Source organism: Sylvia atricapilla, chromosome 6 (genome assembly GCF_009819655.1).
Source record: "Sylvia atricapilla isolate bSylAtr1 chromosome 6, bSylAtr1.pri, whole genome shotgun sequence".
Classification (NCBI taxonomy): domain Eukaryota; kingdom Metazoa; phylum Chordata; class Aves; order Passeriformes; family Sylviidae; genus Sylvia; species Sylvia atricapilla.
The window spans coordinates 43,367,888-43,390,204 of NC_089145.1; the positions used below are offsets into that span (position 1 = coordinate 43,367,888).

At 41.1% G+C, this 22,317-nt stretch overlaps 1 protein-coding gene across 1 annotated transcript in view; it reads right to left on the reverse strand.

Annotated features, from left to right (window-relative positions):
- Positions 1–22,317, reverse strand: part of KIF26A (kinesin family member 26A) — a 92,685-nt gene that overhangs the window by 3,895 nt on the left and 66,473 nt on the right. Inside the window, exons 6-12 of the mRNA XM_066321680.1 lie at positions 11,579–11,788; positions 9,508–9,601; positions 8,755–9,017; positions 8,321–8,504; positions 7,856–8,015; positions 5,980–6,142; positions 2,045–5,429 (exon numbers count right to left, since the gene is read on the reverse strand). Coding sequence (XP_066177777.1) covers positions 2,045–5,429; positions 5,980–6,142; positions 7,856–8,015; positions 8,321–8,504; positions 8,755–9,017; positions 9,508–9,601; positions 11,579–11,788 — 4,459 coding nt within the window. The remainder of the gene's footprint in view (positions 1–2,044; positions 5,430–5,979; positions 6,143–7,855; positions 8,016–8,320; positions 8,505–8,754; positions 9,018–9,507; positions 9,602–11,578; positions 11,789–22,317) is intronic.

The window sequence follows — 22,317 nt, forward strand, 5'->3', positions numbered from 1 at the left end:
GGAATGTTTTCAGAAGGGGAAGACTTGATTCTACTTCTACAAAACCCTTCTCACAACCCAAATCCATTCAGCCTGAAACACTATTACAGTCCTGTCAGACAAAGCCACACACTGTAACCCTGATCTGGTAACTGCTTTGGGGACAGGAGATCCCTCTGAGGAGGACACCAAACAGATGTGGTCAAACACATGCAATAAGCAGGCAAACTTCAACTCCTTCCACTGTACAAGCCAGAGTCAACATCATTTCTTCAAGAATGAAGTTACAGGATAAGAGGACAGGTTTACAGTGACATACATGGGAGTAGGATCTGTCCTTAAATCCAAAGACTCCAACATAGTCTGGTGTTACATAAGCTACTCCAAGAATATCTAATAATGTGCAAAGGTTACAATCATTTTAGAAAAATAATAGGTCTGAACCAAACATTTCTCGTAAGAAATATTTGATGCACTTCCTGGTAAATCACATTTCATGCATGAAACACATTATTTTCTCAAAGTCTACAGCACTCCAAAAAAGTAATACATAATTTACTGATACAGAGCAATTACAACTGGAAAAAGAAATAGTTTGTCATTTTAAAAGACCATATAAGTATTTCCTGGGGCAAAACCAAATACAAATCCATCAGTGGGTAATGCCTTCTCAATATGTGTGCAACTTATACCGCTGTTAATATTGATTTGTAGGAAAGGTTTAAGAGGCTGATATGCTATGGAAAGAGAAGCGCAGCAAATGTTGCACTTAGTTTCCAAAATGATTTATCGCTTGCTGGAGGAACTCACTGTCCTTGACCAGAAAGCACCATGAGATCAACTTCATTCATTTGGTTTTACTGCCAGAACTGAGCATTGTGGGTATCTACAGAGATTGCAACAATTGCCACTTTCCAACCAGAACTTCAGATCCAGCACATTGCTGATCTTAGTTCCTACTATATTTCCAAAAGTCAGTATGCCCAGGTTGCTGAAGGAGGCTACTGGTCATGATCTATATGGCACTGGTTGCCATGGATTCTTTACAATACCACAGGACCTCAACCTAGATCTGAGAAATGAACACTGTAACACCAATTACATGAGCCAGGTTTTAAAGCTGACAACAAATACACTTGACTCTGCAGCTGCACTTATATGAGCACGAGCAGTGAAGGCAATATGGAAAGGCACCAGTGGGAAGGAAAGGAGACCTGGCCCCCACACGCCCACCTTTGCTTGGCGCGCTCAGACACTCTGAGCCAGAGTTGCCCCTTCCAAGCAACTCTCCCAGTCAATGTCCTACTGCTTATAGGATACACCCACCCCCCCTAAAATTTCTTACTGTGAATACTGTTAGAGTGCAATACAATAACACTGTGATTAGCTGGTAGGATTAACCCAGGAGTTGCTGCATTTTATGCACCTGCCCTACTGCTCTAAGCCTTATCTTTGGGTAATCTAACACACATTTAGCAATCCTCATTAATTCACAAACACTCTTCTCCCCTCCCAGTCCATTCCTTTGTTTCTAAACTACAGTCCTAACCAATCTCTCTGGTATTCCCTCACAGACACCTAGCAGCAGAGCTCCTCCTCTCTTCACTGCCCTTCTCTCACCAGTCTTCCATGATCACTCTTTCAATCCTCACAAAACCCCATCAGAACTCACCTCATTTTTACCAACTCACACCTTCCTATTTGGGCCACCCTGGTCCTGGCCCTGCTGAGGGAGGAAGGTATGTCCCACATCTGCCGGCAGCCACCTGCTGCCTTCTCCCTTCACAGAGAGGCTGTCGGCACCCCAGGGCACCCACACCTCTCCTGCCCTCTCCACCACAGCACCTGTGTCACACCTGCAGCTTTGAAGTAAAATAAATGACAAGTAGCTGCTGTCACAGCAATACACATGCACACACAAGTGCATGCAGTCAGTTCACCTCCCTACTTCGAGTTCCCTCCAAACTTCCTCTCCACTCCGTCCGAGATGCCACAAAAGGCCTCCATCCTCAAGATGCAGTGCAGCACCAGCGAACACCTGGCCACCTGCCCCTTCTCGTCTTACCTGTTGACCGTTTCTTGGGGGATTTGAGGCTCCTCATCCGACCTGGCGACGACATCCCACTCTCGCTCATGGAGTCGTGTGCTGAGGAGGCGCTGCCGGTGGCCTCGCTGTCCCGAATCATACTCTCATAGCCACTGCTGCCCCCGCTGTGGTAGAACAGAGCTGTCCTCCCCATGGCTGGCGGCAGCTCCCCGCTCAGGACGCTGCTGTTGTCACTGCCGTGCCCGCTGCTGTAGCGCTGTGGCCGCCGCGGGGCTGTGATCTTGCTGTAGGGAGACGGCAGCACTGGCAGCTGTGACTTCTCGTCGCTGAGGTTGATGCCACTGTCATTGCCACTGTCAGAGTCGGTGGAGCCTCGGAAGTGTCCTGCCTTGGCAGAGCTGCCCGACACCAGCTCGTTGACGCGGCTGTTGGCCGCCCTCATGGCCTGCTTGGTGCCCATGATGGTCCCGCGGCCGGGTTTGCCGCTGACGGGCTGCACAGAACGGGGGGCTGCCTTCCCACCAGGGGCCATGCCAGAGCCCTTCCCTGCAGGCTGTGCCAGGGACTTCACAGAGGAGCTGAGAGACTTTGACCCACTGGCAGAGAGTCCTCTGGTTTTATTCCCGTTGGCTTGCACCTTCTGGTTAGTGGTGGGTTTTGCCTGGCTGTTTTTACCAGGTGCAGGGGCAGTGAAGGGCAGTGGTAAACCCATACTGGACCCAACTGTAGGGACCCCCAGCCTAGGGACAGAGCGCCCTGCCCGGCTGTTGCCAGTGCTCCCACTGTCCCTCACAACACTTGCTTTGGATCCAACAGATGTCAGGCTGTCACACCTCTCCAGGGACATGTGGCTCCCGTATCGGTGCACAGTTTCACTCTTTGATGCCTTCACCTTCAAACTGGATGTCATCTTGGGCAAAGAGTGGTCACCCTTCAAGTTCATTTTGCAGCTGGAACTTTCACTAAAGTAAGAGCCAGCTTTCAACCGCAGATCTGCTTCATCTTCAGCCTTTGGCGTGGCAGCCCTGGCAAAATCCAGGCCAGAGGCTTTTCCCCCACTGTTACCCAGACCAACAGGTCTCTGCTCCAGGCTCGATTTACGTACAGGAGGTGTTGGAGGTGTTGGCCCACCTGGTCTGGGCAACATGGTTGATTTCTGTGGTGTGCTCTTCCTTCCCAGGGACGATTTCAAGCTACCAGTGCCCAAGGGAGCATCCAAATTCCCTCGGGTCCCAGACTCTGGCAAAGTACTGTTAGCATGTGACACTGGCATCACTCCCAGTGTGGTGGCTCCTCTCTTCAGCTGTGGCATCTTCATTGCCACTTCTGACTTCTTTGCAGCTCCGTTGGAGGATTTGCAGGCCATTTCACAACCATCCACAACCCTCTGCGAACAGGCAAGCATAGTCTGTGACTTCGTTGGCCTGGATGCTGTGCCAAAACACTGGGCAGCTTTTTCTGGCTGCTTCTCAGTACCAAACGTGTGAGGTTTTGGAGAGAGCAGCGACTCTGCAGGTTTTGCTTCCAAGTGATAATCAGTGCGTAACAGCCAAGGATCTTCAAATATGCCATGTGGATTCTGCAGCTCTTTATAGCTGAGGACAGTATTATTGTGGATTGGAGAAGAGGTAGTTTTTGTTTTCCTAGGAAGACTAGAATGTATTGTTTCTATCACAGGTGCATCACGAGAATTACTAAATTTAATTTTTACTGGCTGATCAGTGACACAAAAAGCACTTTTTATCTGAGATGCTTTGGTAATTTCAGAGGTTTGAGGGCTTTTGTTGATGCCTGAGGAAAGCTTGCTGGAATTCAAGCTCTCACTCTCCAGCTCAGAGAAGCAAAATCCACTGTCATTCAGAGCACTTTTCAGGGGGACACATAAATGGGATGAGTCCAAGCTGAAGGGTTCCTCAGACTTACTACAGCTGAAAGATGACTGTGCGACAAAACTGTCACTAGACTGGGCCCCATCACTTTCAATTGTACAAATGCTGACTTCACTAAGCCATGAACTGATGGAGGAACGTCTGCTGCTAGTAAAGGGGTCCTTAGCAAAGGGCACAACAATATCAATATTTACACCAGTGGAAGTCTCCTGTGAGGTATAAGCATCAAACTCATCATTTATGCTGCTGATAATACTGACCGGCCTCGAACCTGAGGCAAGGGCCTGAAGGGAGCAGTCACTGTTAAAGCTAATGATACTGGAAGGTCTCCCATTGTCCATAATTCCACTAATAGAGAGCTCTTCCACCACTGTGAAAACAAGCTCATCCTCTCCATTCAGCTCAACAGGCTGCTGCAAAGTCACTGTGGTGGTCAGTATATCCCGATCAAAACATTTCCCTCTGAAGGCTGACCTGAAGCTGTGTACCTCTATAGCACCTGACTGACTCTGGGTGTTGCTACCAACAAGGAATGTGCTTCCTAAAGGGTTTTGCTCAGGCTTGTTTCCCATCTGTTTGCTCATTCCCACAGGAGGAGTCCGAACTGCATTGCTATTGTCCAGCTCCAAATTCTCAGCTTTGGAGCCTGGGGAGTGTTCTCTCTGCTGTGGAGGGGGAGGTGCTGGGCTTGGCAAAGGTCTCTTCATGTACAAGGACTTTTCCTTAGAGACACATTCAGCTGTGACCTTATTCTGCTCTGGATTCCTCGAAGGGCTACACCTTGAAGTCTGCAGGGAATCAGTGATTGTCTCTCTCTCCCCCTCCAGGACAGAGTCTATTATTTTGCTGTCAGCTCTGCTCTGCAGCTTGGAAAGCTCTGCTTTCAAGTGAGGTGTGCTATTTTCTTGACAGTTGCCATTGCCACCCCTTGGTGCAACAGCCTGGAAAGGAAGGTTATGTCCCTTTTTGGGAGATGCAGTTTCTTGTGGAATCGGTTTCTTAAATCCTCCAGAAGGAGAGGATACTTTTTCCTTTATCAACTTAGACTGTGCATTTTCTGTACTTCCAGGAACAGGACTACAATTGGACCCAACAGAGATTTCTCCACAAGCAAATTTCATGGGTTCTTCACTTCCATCAATGCACTCTAACCTTTCCTGCAGTTCAGCGAAAGTGTTGCATTTGAAATGGTCCTTGTCAGAACTCCTACCAATAGCAGAATTGTCTTTATTTCTCTTCTTATTAAGGGATGGGATGATGGGAACAAACTCTGGTGGACCTTCATTATCTGTCAATTCCCTGTCAGACAAAGCTGCACCGTTGGGACCAACATAGATGACAGTATCACAAGACTGTTCACTGCTGGAAGAATAATCAGGATCACTGGATATGTTCAGTACAGGGAGGTCAGGGTCAAGGGCAACAGTTCGTGGGTGGAATGGTCGCAAATGGGGCGGTCTCCGGACATGTCCTTCTTCACATGAACTCTCTCCTCCAGAGGAGCTGGATGCATACTGCAAATGACAAGTGATGGGAAAGTTATTAGCATCAATTGATAAATAAGTATATACATGCACAGTAAGTGATTTAAAGGTCAGGTTGCAATATACTCTATGCTTTGTGTATACTATCACAACTACAGCTAGTGGGAAAATATTAGAGGGGAGGATAAATCAACATGCTACATATATTTTACTGTAGTAGTAATAGTACAACAATCACAACTTTTCAGATAATTTTTATTAAATATTATGCTTTTTTTTCTCCTCAGTAGTTTTCTGCTCCTCCTCTATTGATTTTTAATTAATACTGATAGAAGCTTGTGAGATAGTTTCACATATAAGCAAAGAAAGAACACGTGTTAGAAACAAAAAGAAGGGAATATCAGGATTAAGGATTGGGGACAGTATGATGGCTCAGTGCCAAGTCATTTGTCAGCTCCTCTCCTGAGATTTTATGCATTTTGTATTACTTCCTACCATCAAGAAATCTCATGTTCCCCTGCTGAGAGGTTAGGAAAACTCATTTTCAAATGAATTCATTTCTGCTTGTTTGTGAACCAACCTTGGATTTCTTCTTTCTCATGCGGTGGATTCGCGATGCGAGCTGAACAGTGGTGAGAGTCTCTGCATAATTGGCTGGGGAGTCAGAAATGTGTGCAATCATAGTAGTCCTGCAGTTGATGTTCCCAAGAGATTCCCTCAACAACATTGTCAACTTGTTGTCCCTGTGCAAAAAAATGAAAACACCAGGATTATTTAAAGAAACCACCATTTTTTTGGCAGAATTTTACACCACAAAAGCTGTGCTTTCACTCTCGTGCATGCACGGTACATGTAGATAGGAAATATGCCCCTGTTATTAACCACACTAAAAATGTGTCTAAATGTACACATACAAAGGTACCAATATTTTAATTTATCTGCCTGTGTATTTACAGTATGGTAAGTCATTTTGTCATTTTGTTGCTTAGAAAACTGTAAACCAATTGACTGATAACTACTTTTCTCAGATTTAGGTCATACTACCCAAAAGAGCTCATGAGTGCTGTATTTTTAGCTGAACAGAAGTAGTACCAGCATAGTTACACTCTGTGAGCTCTATGCAAACACTTATAGCAGTAATAAAAGAAGTCAACAGAAATGGTAAGAAATCTGTAAACAGGTATAACAATGTTAGATACCAGAAATACAAGTGTCAGTTAATCTATTTTCCATTCTGCCACCTGTGGTCTGTTCTGACATAGAAAAATGGAAGCAGAATTTATCTCTGCAGGCTTTCCTGGTGATGCAAAGCCTCCACTGTGGACAGTAAACTGACAAGACAAGAGACATTTTGTCCTTTACTGGTCTCCAAGACATCTTTCCCCACATCTCCATGGAATGGGAAGCTCCCTGCTTCGTACTGCCCTCCCTGAGCAGTTCCAACCTGAGGGAACTCCTGTCATGTCTGGTCACTAAACCACAGTAGGTGACCAAGTTGAGGATCTGCCATCCCTACTCTAACCCATCCATCCTGTACTCCATACACAAACCTAGCAAGTAGCCTGAGGAAAATATCTCTCTGCCTAATGCAGAAAGAAAAAAAATACCACCTGTTTGAGATGCATCACTAGATAAATATGTGAAATGACATGATTGATAATGCATTATAACTGTGCTGTTGGTAAGACAAGCCGCAAATTAATTTAAGGACTGAAGGCCAAGCTCTGGTAAGGGTGCTTACAGTGTGACTGTTGTCTTTAAGCTGGGCTCCCCACAGGTGCGTTTGACACAAAATTGTTGTCACAGACACTCCACAAAGAAACACACCAAAACATTCACTTCTGCTAAACTAATGTGCAATACAGTGTTCTGGTTTTTTTTTTTTTTTTTTAATTGAAAAGATGTATCATCCAAAAAGACACAGAAATAACAACCCTTGATGACCATACTTGGTCAGTACACAATTAAATATTTTCCAGATTTTCAGTACAATTTTTGCATTTGCAAAAAGAAAAGAAAATCCTATGAAATTTGGGGTCAATTATTCACTAATGTTCAGCTGGCTGAGATCAGCCAAAAATTCCAAATCCAGGAAACAAAGAGGAGAGACAAGGAAAGAAAACATCTTACTCATTTTTCCCTCACGTTTTTCAACAATCAAAGCCCCCCCCCCCAACTCTTCACCCAAATTCAGTATATACCAATATACCACTTTTGGCCATCTAACTAAGAATTTCATGTTACTTGAACATGTAAAAACCTGTGTGCATGTTAATACGGACAAGTTGATGAACAGATACATGCATCTGTAGGAGTGGCCTTAAAAGAAGACAGACTCCTCTCTGACAGAATTTCCTTTAACTTCATTCTAGGTAAAGAGTAAATTGTTGATGCAATCCATTTCTCAGGTAACACCACCAACAAATTTAAGATAAGGCAGACTAGAATTCACTTACTTATATGGCACATGCTTAGCACCATTAATTAAGGCCAAAATTACGTTGCCCAGGGCAGAGAGAGAGAGACAGAGAGAGCCTCCTCCATCTCGGCTCTTGCTCAGCACTTTTTCACAGCTCCCAAGATCAATGAGATGCAAACGACTGCGTCCTCCAGACACTAAAACAAAAAGGGGAAAAAGAGTTGTACATCACGTTCTTGCAATGGACTCAAGCCAAACCGGGTATTCAAAAGGCATTCAAATGAGGAGAATAATGAATACAGCATGGGATAATGACCAAATTAATATTTAATTATAAGGAAACCAGATATTAGTCACAGCTAAAAAAGTTAAAGGTGACTCAACTGGCTTGAGAGTTTTCGTGGGGTTTTTTTTTTCCTTTTTAAGTAATTGCAAATTATTATTAAAACTCATGCAAGACCACATCATTTAAAAATAAACAATATGGTAAGAACATTCATACTTCCTCCTTTGCCGCTCTTCTCCATACGATACTGGTATATGTGAAGAGTAAAGAGCATGTGGGAATTCCTCCTATCTTCCTCCTCACATTCAGGCTTGCTGGTGCTTCTGGCAGCAATTGCAGCATCAAGGAAAAAGGCAGCTTTCTCTGCTGTCGGGGCCCTTAGCTCACTTTGGTTTTGAAGCTTGAATATAAACAAGAAAATGACTAATTAGCACAGGGGCATTTTTTTTATTATTTTTTGCTGAACATGCTAAATCTCCAGGGCACTAAGAGAAACAAATATGTACACCATGGGAGAAAGGCTTATAAATTAAAAGCAATAATTTTTTTTTACTGGCTTAAAAGTTGTCATATTTGTTGTCAGATAAAAGGAAATAAAAAGTAGAAGAAAGTCAGGCTCAGAAAAATCTATGTTGTGATATTCATTATACCTGAGTTCCACATATTGGATCTTCTCTCAAATAAACCCCAGGAGACTGGCCATCCTGAAGGCTGCCAGTGGCTACTTCAGCTAACAAATCCTTAAGGTTTTCATCTTTGCCACTGATCTCTACAGCAGATACTCTAATAGAGAAACGAGTTCCAGTTTTTTCTTTACGTTCATTGATCAATTTGAAGAGCCAAGAAATTGCACAGGGGATGATACCAAGGCTTTGTGTGGAGTTATCTTTCCCAATCATGGTAAAAGATTTTCCTAGAACAAAAAGAGAAACATAATTAGAATTAGCCTTTCTTGTACAAGGCAGTGTGTCTTCATATTGCCACCTGATATCACCAGAGTACATTACATGTAATGCCATGTGCTGCACAAATAAGGGAAAGAAGAGGCGAAAAAATTCAAAGTATGTAATTAATAATCCATTCCTATTTATTCAATTAGGTTTGCAAGTTTTGTAAGCCAGACCCACAGCAAATTAATGTTAAAAGCATTTCTGATCTTTTGATTTTCATCACAATGCGCTTACATAAACTTGCTCTTGAATAAGCTAATCTGATGCTACATTTTACCTTTTCAAATTAAAACTTACAATCACAGTGTAGAAATAAACCGTGATAAGTTTGCAAAGCTAATTAAAAAGAAATTCTAATCTATTCATATACTCCAGGTTTATTGTTCCAGGAGCTGACAGCATGTAATTACCAGACTGACATAGTAATTAACTGTAACGAATTTGGGAGCTCACCAAGCTTGACGTGACCAAAGCAAAATATGCAACCATCTGCACCATTCACAACAGACTGGATTACTTCTGCTACTGTTCCAGAGCATACCTCAGCCTAAAAGAAAAATTGGAGACAAACAAGTGAAAGAGCATATACTGCTGTGGTTTTTACTATTCTTCTGTAATGAAATGAATGACTCAATATTTTTGAGGTGCAATATTCTCCCCATTTTTATGGCATCAGTTCTATTATTTTAGTAACTATCCTATCTTAAAAAATAATAAAATATGCTACTACAGCCTAAAATAGTTTTCAATTCTATTAAACCTATTCTCTTGGAATATTGATTCTATGACTAATGTAGCAAACTGAATGCTATCCAACCAGGTTTCCTGCTGGTATAATAGCTTAGCCAAGGCTATTCAGTAATAGTAGCAACTCCATTGAAATTAAGCTACTCAGGAGTGCTAACAGGAATTAAAAAGACATCCATACTGGAGAAAATGCATTAAGATCCCTGAATAAGATTTCATAGTATCACATTTTCCTCTTCCAGTGGAAACATCATCATCAATAAAGAGAACTTGCTAAAATACTTGATTGTGCTAAAACCAGTTTATCCACGTCAGGGAAGGTTTCAAATACACAATAAGATGATCTATTAAGTACAGCAGCTGGGGGCAGGGTCGGGGCCTGCTGTAAATATGTAACTACAGTGAAATGATAAGGCTCTGTTTGCAGGTGCTGTTTGCAGCAAGCTTGCCTCCAGCAATAACGCCTCCACAGGACGAGCTGCAGCCGCCAACGTCACCCAAAAACGTCACAACAGGCCACCTAACAGGCCTGCTACAAGGAACTGAAAAGCCATCCCAAACCAGGGGTCAACAGGCTGAAGGATTGGTGCCAAAACCAGCAGACAGGCAGGCTGTGACCAGCCACCTTGCAGCAGGGCTGGCAGCACAAGTCAGAAAATCTCACTTCCAGTTCTTGACTAATGTCGAGATCGTTGCTGCGTCCTTCTGCACAAAAACACTGTTTGAACTTAGGCAGGATCTGAAAACAGCTTTTGAATGTGGTTACCTGTGCTTTGGGCACTGATGTGTGTGAGAAGTCATTCTCCATCTTTAGTGCTTGTCTAGAACTTAGACTTAATAGATATTTTCCTATCTACAGACTGGGACACAAAAGATTAAACAAAACCCTAGAAGAAGATCTGAGGAGGGGATTACTAACTAGACCTTGTCATATTTTCTCAACATTAATAGAACTATTTCCACCCTGGATTCTTTGTGCCATATTTTTCACCCTAATTTTTTTCAGCTCTTCAGACTTAGTGTAGTTCTTCAAATGCTGTTGAATTAGCTCTTTTTAAAGCTATTCTAGGATTTTATTTTCTGAACCAAAGATTTTTCACAGAAGGAATTACCAGTTAAGTGCAACATCACTGAACATACTGCCAACCCAAATCCTCTCAAATACCAGCCATCCTATCTGTGTAGCAGATTTCAGGTCTGAGGCTACTACTGAATAAATGCTCCCTTTTGCAGGCCAAAAGAAAGATATGCACCACCATCAGTAGAACCATCAACATAAAATAATCAGTCAAAACCAAAGTATAAACAAACTGGAAAAGGTGCAGATAATATAAAAACTCCCTGTTCCAGTATAACAATCCCAAGGGGTTATCTTTCCTCCTAACAGCATTTAATTTAACATTAAGCACATTTCTCTACCATTGAAAGCTGTGGGGAAGGACCTTATTTCAGTTCCATCAAATGGGTTAAAACCTAGCTGGACGGAAAACTGGATTTCAAGCTGGTTGTGTGCCTTTCTTTACCAAGAGAATACACAAGAAGGTAATTTAGTGAGCAAACCTATCTCTGTCCCCAGCTATTATTCCTTAATTTTACATCTCAGCTAAACAGAAGATGTAAGAATTTACCCAACTGTCTATTAACTGCCATGTTTTTTCCAGGCAATAAGGGTTAAATAAAATTCCCCAGAAACAGAAGAAACTCTTCAGGGAATCAAATGCAGTGGCCAAGAGAGGTTTATATGACTTCAAGAGGTTTACATGAGTGACTCCAGTACCTGTGAAGCATCTTGGGGGAAAACTGCATCAAAGGCAAACATCTTTGGGACAGCAACAACACCTCTTCTGTGACCTGCGCTGGAAGGCCCAGTCGATGCTGGATCATAGAATGTGATTTGCTTTTTTCGTGGGTCTACCTTTAGGAAGGACATGGACTCAGACGTTTCATGTGCTCCTTGAGAGGAACAAATCCTTACCATCACTTTCACCTGCAAGCATTCAGAAGAAAGCAACAACTTAATTCCCAGCAAACACATGCAAAGCATTCCTCCCAAACCCACTCCCCTTCCCATGATGAGTTTGTGATGTTTAGGTGTGTCAGAACAACCGTGGGACAAAAACAGAGCCAGATATTCCAGCCTGGGGTCTTCACTGAACTAATTAGGTTTCAAAGGTGCACTTTGTCTGTTCAGTTAATGCTGTTCCAGATTTACCAATTCAATTTATCAATGTCTGATCTGCAAGTATGATCCACTGTAGGTGTAACACAATGCCAAAGAAAAGAAAATTCTAGTCTCCTGCCTTTCAAGTACTCAGTGTGACTGAAAGGACACTGAAAACCAGCTGAATAATACAAGTCTCAGACAGCTACTGCATTTGAAATAAGTCTAGAAACTTTCAATTTCTCAGTCATGCTACTCTAATAAAAAGGTGTTTCTCTTACAGCTGTCCCAGGCAGTTGCCTTTATGCTGTCATTGCCAGGCTCTTCAGTGGTTAGTTGCACATTTAATGGGGAGAAAAAAAAGAAGGGAAAAAAACCAAACCACAAGCCACTAAAAGGTCAAAAAGCTTGAAAAGAAACTTCTCACAAGGTACATTTCTATTGCAGTGCTACAAATTATGATACCCTACACACAGGTTTTTAAGGCAGTATCTTTAGAAAGCTCCAACATGTTAGCTGTCATTTCCAAAGCACCTTATGGGAGCCAAGTGACTGGGTCTCAGGAAAATCCAGCAACAGCTGCACACTTGCTTCTCTTAAGCTTCCTGGAAAACATACTCTTACTTCAAAAACCTGTGAAATACTGCCTCACACCCACTTACAATCATTTATCCTTATGAAATGCTCCCATGTCAGAACCAGCATGTTTTATACACCTTGCACTGAAGTAAATTACTATTACAGGTGCAACTTCAACTCTGAACTGCCCCGCAGATCAGACTTCAGAGAACAGCAAAATTCAGTGAGAATTACTTTTTCCACGGTGTATGACATGTTTCAGTAACAAGCTGAACAACAGTATAATCTCCTTATTCAACTGCCAGACAACTCTCACAGCAGCAGAGTTAACCAGGTGGCTGAAGAGCCTCAATGGCTGGGATATACCACAGCTGGAACAATTTACACATGCTCTGTCCACAGCACCCATCAGCACCTTCATCTTCTCCAACACAGATACTGAGCCATGAAACACCCACTCCTGTTAAAGCACATGGTTTAGTGGTGGCCTTGACAGCGCTGGTTAACAGCTAGACTTGATCTTGAAGATCCTTTCCAACCTAAACAATTCTATGGTTCTATGAGTCAGGTTCACTTTTAGCCCTGAGCTGGATATTGCATGTAGAAGCTGCATCAAAAGCACTTGCCTCTGACAAAGAATGAATCTCCATTTCAGTAATTTTTTTTCTAAATGTAACCTTAAATGTGCCAGAACAATTTGATTCCTACTTGTTTCAAGAACATTATGTCATTAAAATGGTGTGCACTTATTCCATGAACACATTCTTTGTGTCTTTACAAAAAAAAATGGACTTTGCAGTCAGCACTTCCCCATCACTTCTGTGTCCACAGAGATACTGGCAAAGGAAGAACCAAAGCTGAAAACCTACTTCAGCAAAGCACAGCATGTGAAATGCAGGCAACAGGCAGAGACCAGGCTGAGCCACCCTCAGGAACTGCCCCTCGTACCAGACAAGATGAAAAGGTGACAGCAGACACATCTACACCCAGTGTGTGCAGTGAAATGCAGTGGCCAAGCCAGGATGATCCACAGCAGATGTGGGAGCAGCAGGAAGCACCATGCTGAACTGTCCCTGCCTTTACCAGCTGGGGAGAGCAGCTAATTCAAACACTGAAGTTCTCAACTATCCCATTCTTTCATCTCCTTCTCTCTATGGGGGCAAAGCTGCACACAGGCATCCCTAAACAATCCCCCAAGCCCCTCAAAGGAAGTATTTTCCAAAAAGCAGCTCTAAAAGGATTTCCCTAACATTTCTTCCAAACAAAGAGGTTAAGAAACAACCAACCCTTCCCATAAACACTGTAGGAGGCTCCACCAAACAGCAGCAAATTCTTCCACCTGTTGACACCTGTCCCCTGATTCAACACTTTCTTTTCTTTTGCCTTTCACAATAATATAAATATGAAAATAAAGTCACAGGAAACAAGCAAACCTTAAAATAAATGTAACAGCTGCCTCAAAAGCAAAGTGCATCAGAGGTGACACACTCAAGGCTGTTCCCCCATAAAAGCTGCATGAAGCCAGCTTTGTGTATTAGCCTGCTAGCTCAACCTTGACATGCTACCAAGGTGCTCATAAAAAATAACCTCCCTCAGGAAAAAAGGAAAAAAAAAAAAAAAAAAAAAAAAACTAAATATATAAATATATGTAAATATAAATGCCCACTTCAGGGTCACTTGATTAAAGTGAATTTTAAAATATATGTTGTTTTCAAAGCACTTATCTAAACAGTCCTTTCTGTTCTCCCATCTATTATTAGATTATAGCAGCCAGAGCTTGGATAAGAGGAAAATTGGTTTACTACTGACCTAAACAGCAAGTTACCCATCAGAGCATTGCTCCCCCTAAACAGAGTGATGGCTTCACCCACAGAAAATCCCTGTGTGACAAATTAGCTTTTTAAGACCACCTCTCTGAAGGAGAAATGTACTAAAATAGCTTCCCATAATGAACCAGATCTCAGACTTAACAGATCTCAAGTGTCATCTACATTTTTACAATGGAAATGAGCTTTCAATACAAATGTGAAGGGAGAGAGAAAAGCAACTTGAGGGACATCTTCTTTTAGTGTTCTGTGTATAAAAGCTGATTTGCAGAGTAGAAAAACACTGATTTCAGCTTTAGTTTCCCTGCCCACTAAATATATCTGTAAGTGATATCTATCAGTAATTGCAGAGTTAATAATGTGCCACACTCATTCATGATGCTGAGCCAGACTGATTTCACTCAGAAATAAAGCAGAAATGCTCATGGAAGTACCATCAAGCACAAAGATTACTCAAACATATCCTTTCACAAAAGCAAAAACTAATAGCAGGCAGATCCCAAGTGCATGCACATGCTTCAGTGTGTATAAAGGAAAGGTTTAGTGTAATACTGTTTATTCTTCTCACACTTCCTGCATGCCTGTGGGTGAGGACCAATCTTAAGTGACAGGTTTATATTCTCAGCTCCGAAGTTCATCCCAGTGTTCTTCTGGAGTTAATACTGCAGGAAAACAGTATAGGATGAGTACTATAGAGCCAGCACGGCCCTTGCCTTAGGATCACTTTAACTGCAGATTCTCCTGGGTCCCCTTATCTAGCTCTCATACAAAAGGCATGCTCACCTGTAGAGACAGCAATATGTGGTGCAGGAAATCATCCAGAAACAAGGGCATGCAGGGAGGGGAGGATTCAGGACAACACAGGGCCTGTAAATTTGAAAGTAACTCTGGCCCATAACTAGAAAGCAAATCAGCAATGACTGCACTCTACTGCTTTTATTTGCTTATGAAAATGAATTATTAGAGTTAAGCACAATTAATTTCCAGCCCGCTCAAGATCACACCTTTAGTGGGCCATTATTTGGCAATATGTCCAGGTTTCTGGAGTCAACTCCAACTGCGGTGGTACCAGCTACTGCTAACATTTGTACAAAGCAAGGAAACAAAAGAAAAGAAATTTAGAGGAGAATGAATAAAGAAATGGAGGAATAAGACAGGTGTAAAGGGAAAAGAACAGGTTGGAGGGAGAGGAATCAATGAGAGCTAAAAGGACTGGGAGTGAGGGGAGAGAGAGAGAGAGAGAGAGAGAACACACAAAAGGAAAGACAATACAAATTTGGTGATTTCAGAAAAGTCATCTCAGACTCAGGGCACCCCACAACTTTTATATTCCTTATGGAGAGCTAACACAGACATCCATCTTGTGATAGGAATGACCCTTTTTGCTGAAAGTTGATATTATTACTACCTATTTCCCCCCTTTTGTTGTTTCTTCTTCAATACAGAGAACAACACAAAGTAAAAAAGAATTACAAGTGAAAGTTTATAATTATGAAGGATATAAGATTTCTTATTTAGGCATTCATTCAGGTTTTGAATACTGGATAGAGGCTCTATTTTAATGAGGATGTTGATAGAAAAAGAGGCTAGGTTCGTATTTGAGTTCAATTTCTACAAGTAAAAATAAAAGAAACATAAATATCACAATATTTGCACATTATTAACATTTTTCTCAGTGCCTGAAGGCAGCCTAAATCATAGAAACAACTGAAGTATCTCATTAATTAACTGACTCTAATCTGGTGGGGGTTGTACACTGGTGGTTCACACTCCATTACTGAACTTTTCCAGATTCATGTATATGCAGAAACCAGGAGGTCAGCAGAATTGCTGAAAGAAATACTATTAAAATCAAAAGTGCTTGGGAAAAGAAGATGGTAAATATATCTTGAATATGTCATTACAAGATAAATAATTCAAAAAATAAATAAACAACCTAATTTGGAAAAATATATAAACAAACCCTAATTTGGAAAAGCTCCAGAAATGTGTGGCATAAGGTCAGAGGCCCTCACCCAGCACAACAGTGGGTGTAATTTTAACCTTCACTGGGCAAGGGTGAGAGAGTTTCTGAGCAATCAAAGAATTTTATTTTTTTTTAAAGTTTATCTGTCAGCCTACAGTGGAAGTCAGGGCAAAAAAAAGACAACACCAGAAAACAGCCACTAGAATTCATTTGCTCCAGATAGGCAAAGGCAAACCTAAGGGATGGATGCTGAAGCATAAAAACAAAAATCACAGCAGTTTTATGCAAACATATAGGATTTTAAGGAGATAAACTGGCAAAAGGGTAGATGTCTAAAAAAATAATATATGAGGGGAAAACCCAAAAATTCTCTGTGTGGAACACAAGGCTATGTGTAGGATTCTGGGGGCAAACCCCATGAAGCTTTAGAAACATCTGATGAGATCACTAGAGAATCTCAGATCCACTCATATCAGTAACCTGTTGGAGTCCTGAGACAAAACTGTAGACTTTGAGACCTTTATGAAAGTCAAATCTAGATGGATATTTAACAGTTTTCACCTAAACACCAAAATATCTCAGAAACTGTTCATCCTGGCTGGCATCAGCCCTTCCTCTCCTTGCAGCACTGGTCCTCCTTTGATACTGGCAACCCCATTTCACACTAAAGGGTCACAGGAGAGACCTTCTGCCCCACTGGCATGTGGAGTCACTGTTCCCATGCTGTGACCCTTTCCAGCACTGCCATGTGACCTCTGGGTGTGGGCTCATAATTTCTAGATCTCCCCAACACACTGAACCAGCTGGAGTTAAGCAGAGCAGGACAGAGGAGTCACACCAACCAAAACAATGGGCTGGCTTCAGGACTCGACAAGACAGCGCAGAGCATCACGAGTATGTCAGTGCCAGAAAGCAGGTCTGGAAGGAGACAGACCAAAAACCTGTGAAACCCAAAATTTGAAGCAACTGACAGCTGAAGGTGAGACTGATGGTCAGAGGCAAGCTAGCAATTTTATCTAGTAAGGCCCATGTATTTTGGATCTGAACTGAATGGAGCTATCGCAAAGCTACACATCAAAGAATACCAAATTCTAAGACCAGTGAGGCATGTGTTGTCCCAGAAAAAATCATGTTCAAGCCTTAATTTGCAGAGAAAAGAGCCACTGATCAACAGAGATGACACAATCCCACATAATTCTAGATAGAAACAGCCAGGAGAGTGACAATCAGGTCCTCACAGATTATTACCCCATAAGCAAGAGAGATGGAAAAGGATTTAAACTCTGAAACCAGAGAAAGGAGAAGGACTACCTCACACTTAAAGAATCAAATTATTTGAATTCTGTTCCTAAGACTATCATGGACCTGTACTACTTGTTTTAGACAACAAATGCAAAAAATATTTTCATATATACATACATTATATATATATCTGTATCTATATATATATCTTGGAAAATTGGTCATTCATCCTTCAGTGGAGGGTGCCAAACACTCTACAGAGTTTAATTAGGGACAGACTCATAGACAGAGAAGACTCCACTAATTCACTAGGTAATGACTAGACTTCATGGCATTTTGAATGTTGAGGAAATTAGGATCCTGACCCAGCCAAGTATGTTAGCACAGGCATAACTGTAACATATGGTACCTCCTTTGAAATCAATGGATGTACAGTGTTTATGTTTTTGTAGTGATGCTTTGTTAGCATCTGATGCTTATATCGTTGTCAAGTTTCACATTAGACATAATGAGAAGGAAAAAAAATAAAAGGAATGGATTAAAAAGCATGTAAATTTTTAAAATACATGTGCTCAAACCTCTTTTACTAAAATAAACTCTGTATTTTGGGAAGGTGCTGGCGCTATACTGGAATCCATTTTAAAAATGCTGGTCATATTCTGCATTACAGCAGTATCATAATCCCTAAATGAGCAAGCAATTTGGTCTTTAGTAATAAATGTCATTATAACAAATTTGAATGGACACTAAATATTCCCTAGAAACATGCATCCTTGACAAGCATCATGCAGCCAGGAAGTTAATTTTGTCCAATGTTCACAAAATGGCGTATAACAGCAGGTTAATTAAATAACTATGTTTAGACACCCACCATTCTGAATTAGGATTTCTCACCAAGAAATTACAAAGAATTCACATTTTGCTGAATAAAGACCATTTTCCAATGAAATCACTTATTTTTCAAATACAGTGTAAAACAAATTATAAAAGTCCTAGTTCAGAGCCAATATTTTTCATGGATTTAATTGTAACTGACAGATATATAACCCTTGCTAAATTGGTTTACCATGGATGGTTCTTACAAGTCTTTCATATACTGCCACTACCAATGGATGGCAAATTTATATGCAAAATTGCCATGCTAGTATAGACCAGCTAGCACCCCTGGGAAAATCTAAAACAAAAAAGAAAAAAAAACCCACTTCTATACTGTACTCTGCTAAAAAATAATTGATTCTGTACTCCCAGAAAACGTGAAGGGAAATATTTCATTTTTTCAAGGTGAAAAAAAAGTACAAGAACTTATGTAATTTTATTTCTCTTTTCCACATTTTTGTTTAAGCAGCTCAAGGTGTTTTGGCAGGCATGCAAGCACCTTGGGTGATACAGTGCCACCTACATCAATAGGCAAGTACTTAGTGTGATACATGACTTACATCAGAAATAACGCTCCAGTCATTAGGGAACAAGGAGCAGTAAAGATGACAAAATTAAGTACCTATTTGTTATCCGTCATCAAACCATCGTAAGAACCAGTGAATGGGACACACAGCACACTTAAGACAACCCTGTATGATCAGTAAATCATATTAGCAGTACCTTAGCTATGGCTTAGTAAAGCATAAATGGAAGTGAATGTCTAAAACTCATAAATGAAGAGCGGTATCCATATACCTCTCCAAGCAACATGTCTGACAGTTCAGGTTCTCTTTAAATGCTCCACTTCAATTGTCTCACATAGGAGCATTCTGTCATTCTAACGTAAAAAAAAAAATTGACAGAATCCTTGGAAGAGACAAGCACTTAAAGTTGCTGTTGTAAGTGATGCAGTATTATAAAAAATGAGCTGAATAGAACCCCAGAAAATAACATTTTGCATGAAAAAGGCTTCCCACCATGCTAAAGAAAAATAGCACATTAGAATGCTATACAGCAGCCACTGTAAAAAGGATGTCTTTCTTAATACCACAATATGATAAATTATCTTAAGTAGCACATTAATGTCAGAAATTGAGCATAATCTAACTTCTTTCCAGTGACAATATTAAATGGCTTTCAGACGTCTTTCCTACTATTCTGACATTAAATTTAATAACACCCAGAGAGACCACAAAAATGATTCAGTTACAAGAATCATAGTGCACTGGATCATTGCCTTTTAAGCAGGATTCAACTAAATGGTTTGGACTCTGATGCCTTTGGCACATTCAAGAGAAAGGTATGAATTTTGCTGCGTAACATTTATCAGTAGTGTGCAAAATTCCTTTCAGTATCTAGTTTGAATTGATAGTGGGATCTTCCTTTGTGCATGAGTTTGATTACTGTTGATTATACGAAACACAGGTCCCAGGCAGAGATGCTGTTCTAAATTGTTGTGCTTTTTTTTCAACTTTTCCCTGCTTGGTATTCCTGCATGTTGACAACCCCTGCAAGCACCTGTGAGAGTGTATAACATTTTTCAATCTTACCAAAGAAAATTAAGCAAAAGGCTTAATTAAAGATTTGTATCACACTACACACTGCTGTTGAAATTATTATAAGCAGAAAAAAAATGGTACTTCTGAAATGTAAAAGAAATTAATAAGACATTTGTTTCACACCTTCCAGAAGAATGCTTGAAACAGTGAGAAATTATAAACACAAATTGCAAAAGATATGTAAGGGCTCTCTCCTGCAGTAAATCTCTAATAACAAATGTATTCAACCATAAAAGCTGTATAACAATTTCACTGCAGAAGAACTGGATGATATGCATGGAGAAGATGATGTGAAATTAAGAATAAATTTGGATCTTGAGCTCCAATAATCAATAACTGAGTGCAAGGCCAAGAACTGGCCATCACGATCTCTCCACACTCCCGTCTCACTCAGCAGTGCTCACAATACACAGTAACTGCATTTGCTGCAGCCATGCAGCCTATGAAAAGTGAGAACTCAAGCCTCTTCCTTACCCCAAATGTCTGTTGTGCTCAAATGTTCAAGACAAGGTCCCACAACCAGTGGCAGGATCTGTTCTGTTCCTGACACCACAGAAGAACACAAGATACTCCGATACTACTTTCAGTCAGTTCCTTAGATTCAACTGTCCCATCACCATCACCCAGTTCAGAATAACTCTTATTTCTCTTTTGGCTCCCAAAATTCTATCACATTTTCCACATTGTTTCTGTATCCCTTACAATGTGTTGAACCAACCTTGAGTATTAGCGGACAGAAAAATTGTTAAGAATTACAACTGCAGAGACAATACAGAAAGCCAGTCATATTTACCATTGTAAATGCTTCAACATGCATTTTACTCTAAGCCTCCAAGTGGGTTTATGAGAGAAATGGGATTGTACAGAATGTGTCAGTACAAACAATAATTAGTCACTGTAGTGTTCAGGCACTACTCATGTAGAATAAATACTATTTTGGCACAGTTGGCATATCATTCATCTCTTCATTTTTTTCATAAAGGGAGGCACATTCCTCTCCTTGATGTATCCTGGACACAGCATGCATTTCCAGTTTGTTACTTCTATTTTTCATTCTCACACAACAACTTCTCCTTAGAGGTGAGGGAGGAAAAGGCCACCCCACCAGCTGCTTAACCCTCTGTACCCACCCCCACAGCTGAGCTGATATGGGTATGCCATATCCTTGGAATTCTGGTGGAGCTTTTCCCTTGGAAAATTCTCCACTCTACTCACTAATGAAAACAGTAGGTAGAGCACATGACCCAAGGCATGTTATCTCCTGCCCTCTGGAATCATGCACCTGATCACAGATTTTGTTAATCCATTTGAAGACACCAGGTAAACCAGTGCTTTCCATGAGGTAAAAGTCATGCTGGGAAGTTCCACCAGCCACCCTCAAAGCACAGGAAAAAGGCTGTGGTCTCTTGGCGACACTTAGCTGCAGGCAACACACGTGGAGAGACAGTTTTATTGAACTGTAGGCACAAGGATATACAGTCATACTTTAAAGGCCTTCCCAAGGCAAAGTGCCTCAGAAATGCCATGCTCCCTGCTATTCCTGGTGCCGTGGCCAAGTACTGTCTCACAGAAAAAAAAAAAAATCAGGCACAACAAATGGGTTTTGTTAAAACTCATACATAGAAAGGACATTCCTTAGCAAACCCTCCTCCACCTGGGAATGTCTAAATTACTGTTCCAGGTTTACTGTATTCCATCATTACATCCTCTTCTAAGAGGCTGGAAAAGCAGGAGAAAAAAAAAAAAAAAAAAAAACAACAATCTATGTTCCTCTGTGACTTTCCATCTGCTTAAAATACCCCAAATTACTTCTTGATTTTCCATTAAGCACAAACTCAGGAAATACAGAATATTCTCTGTGAGCAAGTGTCAGCTCCAGGTATTCAGGCTGACAAACTCTTTATGTTAATGCTGATTTGTATAGTTACTCTAGTTGCATATTTTAGCTCTCCTGTGCACATTACATACTTCAATTCTATCTTCAAACACTAATCTCTTGTAGCCTATGTAAATAAGTATTCAGACTCTGTTGTGTGGGTGATTAAACAGTTATAAATATGAATAAAGCTCTAAGTAATTGGGTTGTATTTTAATTAATTTTAGATGAACTTAGCACGAATTTTTAAATTTCAAAGGTGCTGCATTTCCTAAGTTGGCAAGACTGCTACTCCATTTCTGTACTCTTAAAACGACATGTGAAGCAAAAGGAAAGAAAGCCCCCTCAGCATATCTCCTTAACCTCAGCAGAGAGACAGCACCAGTGCC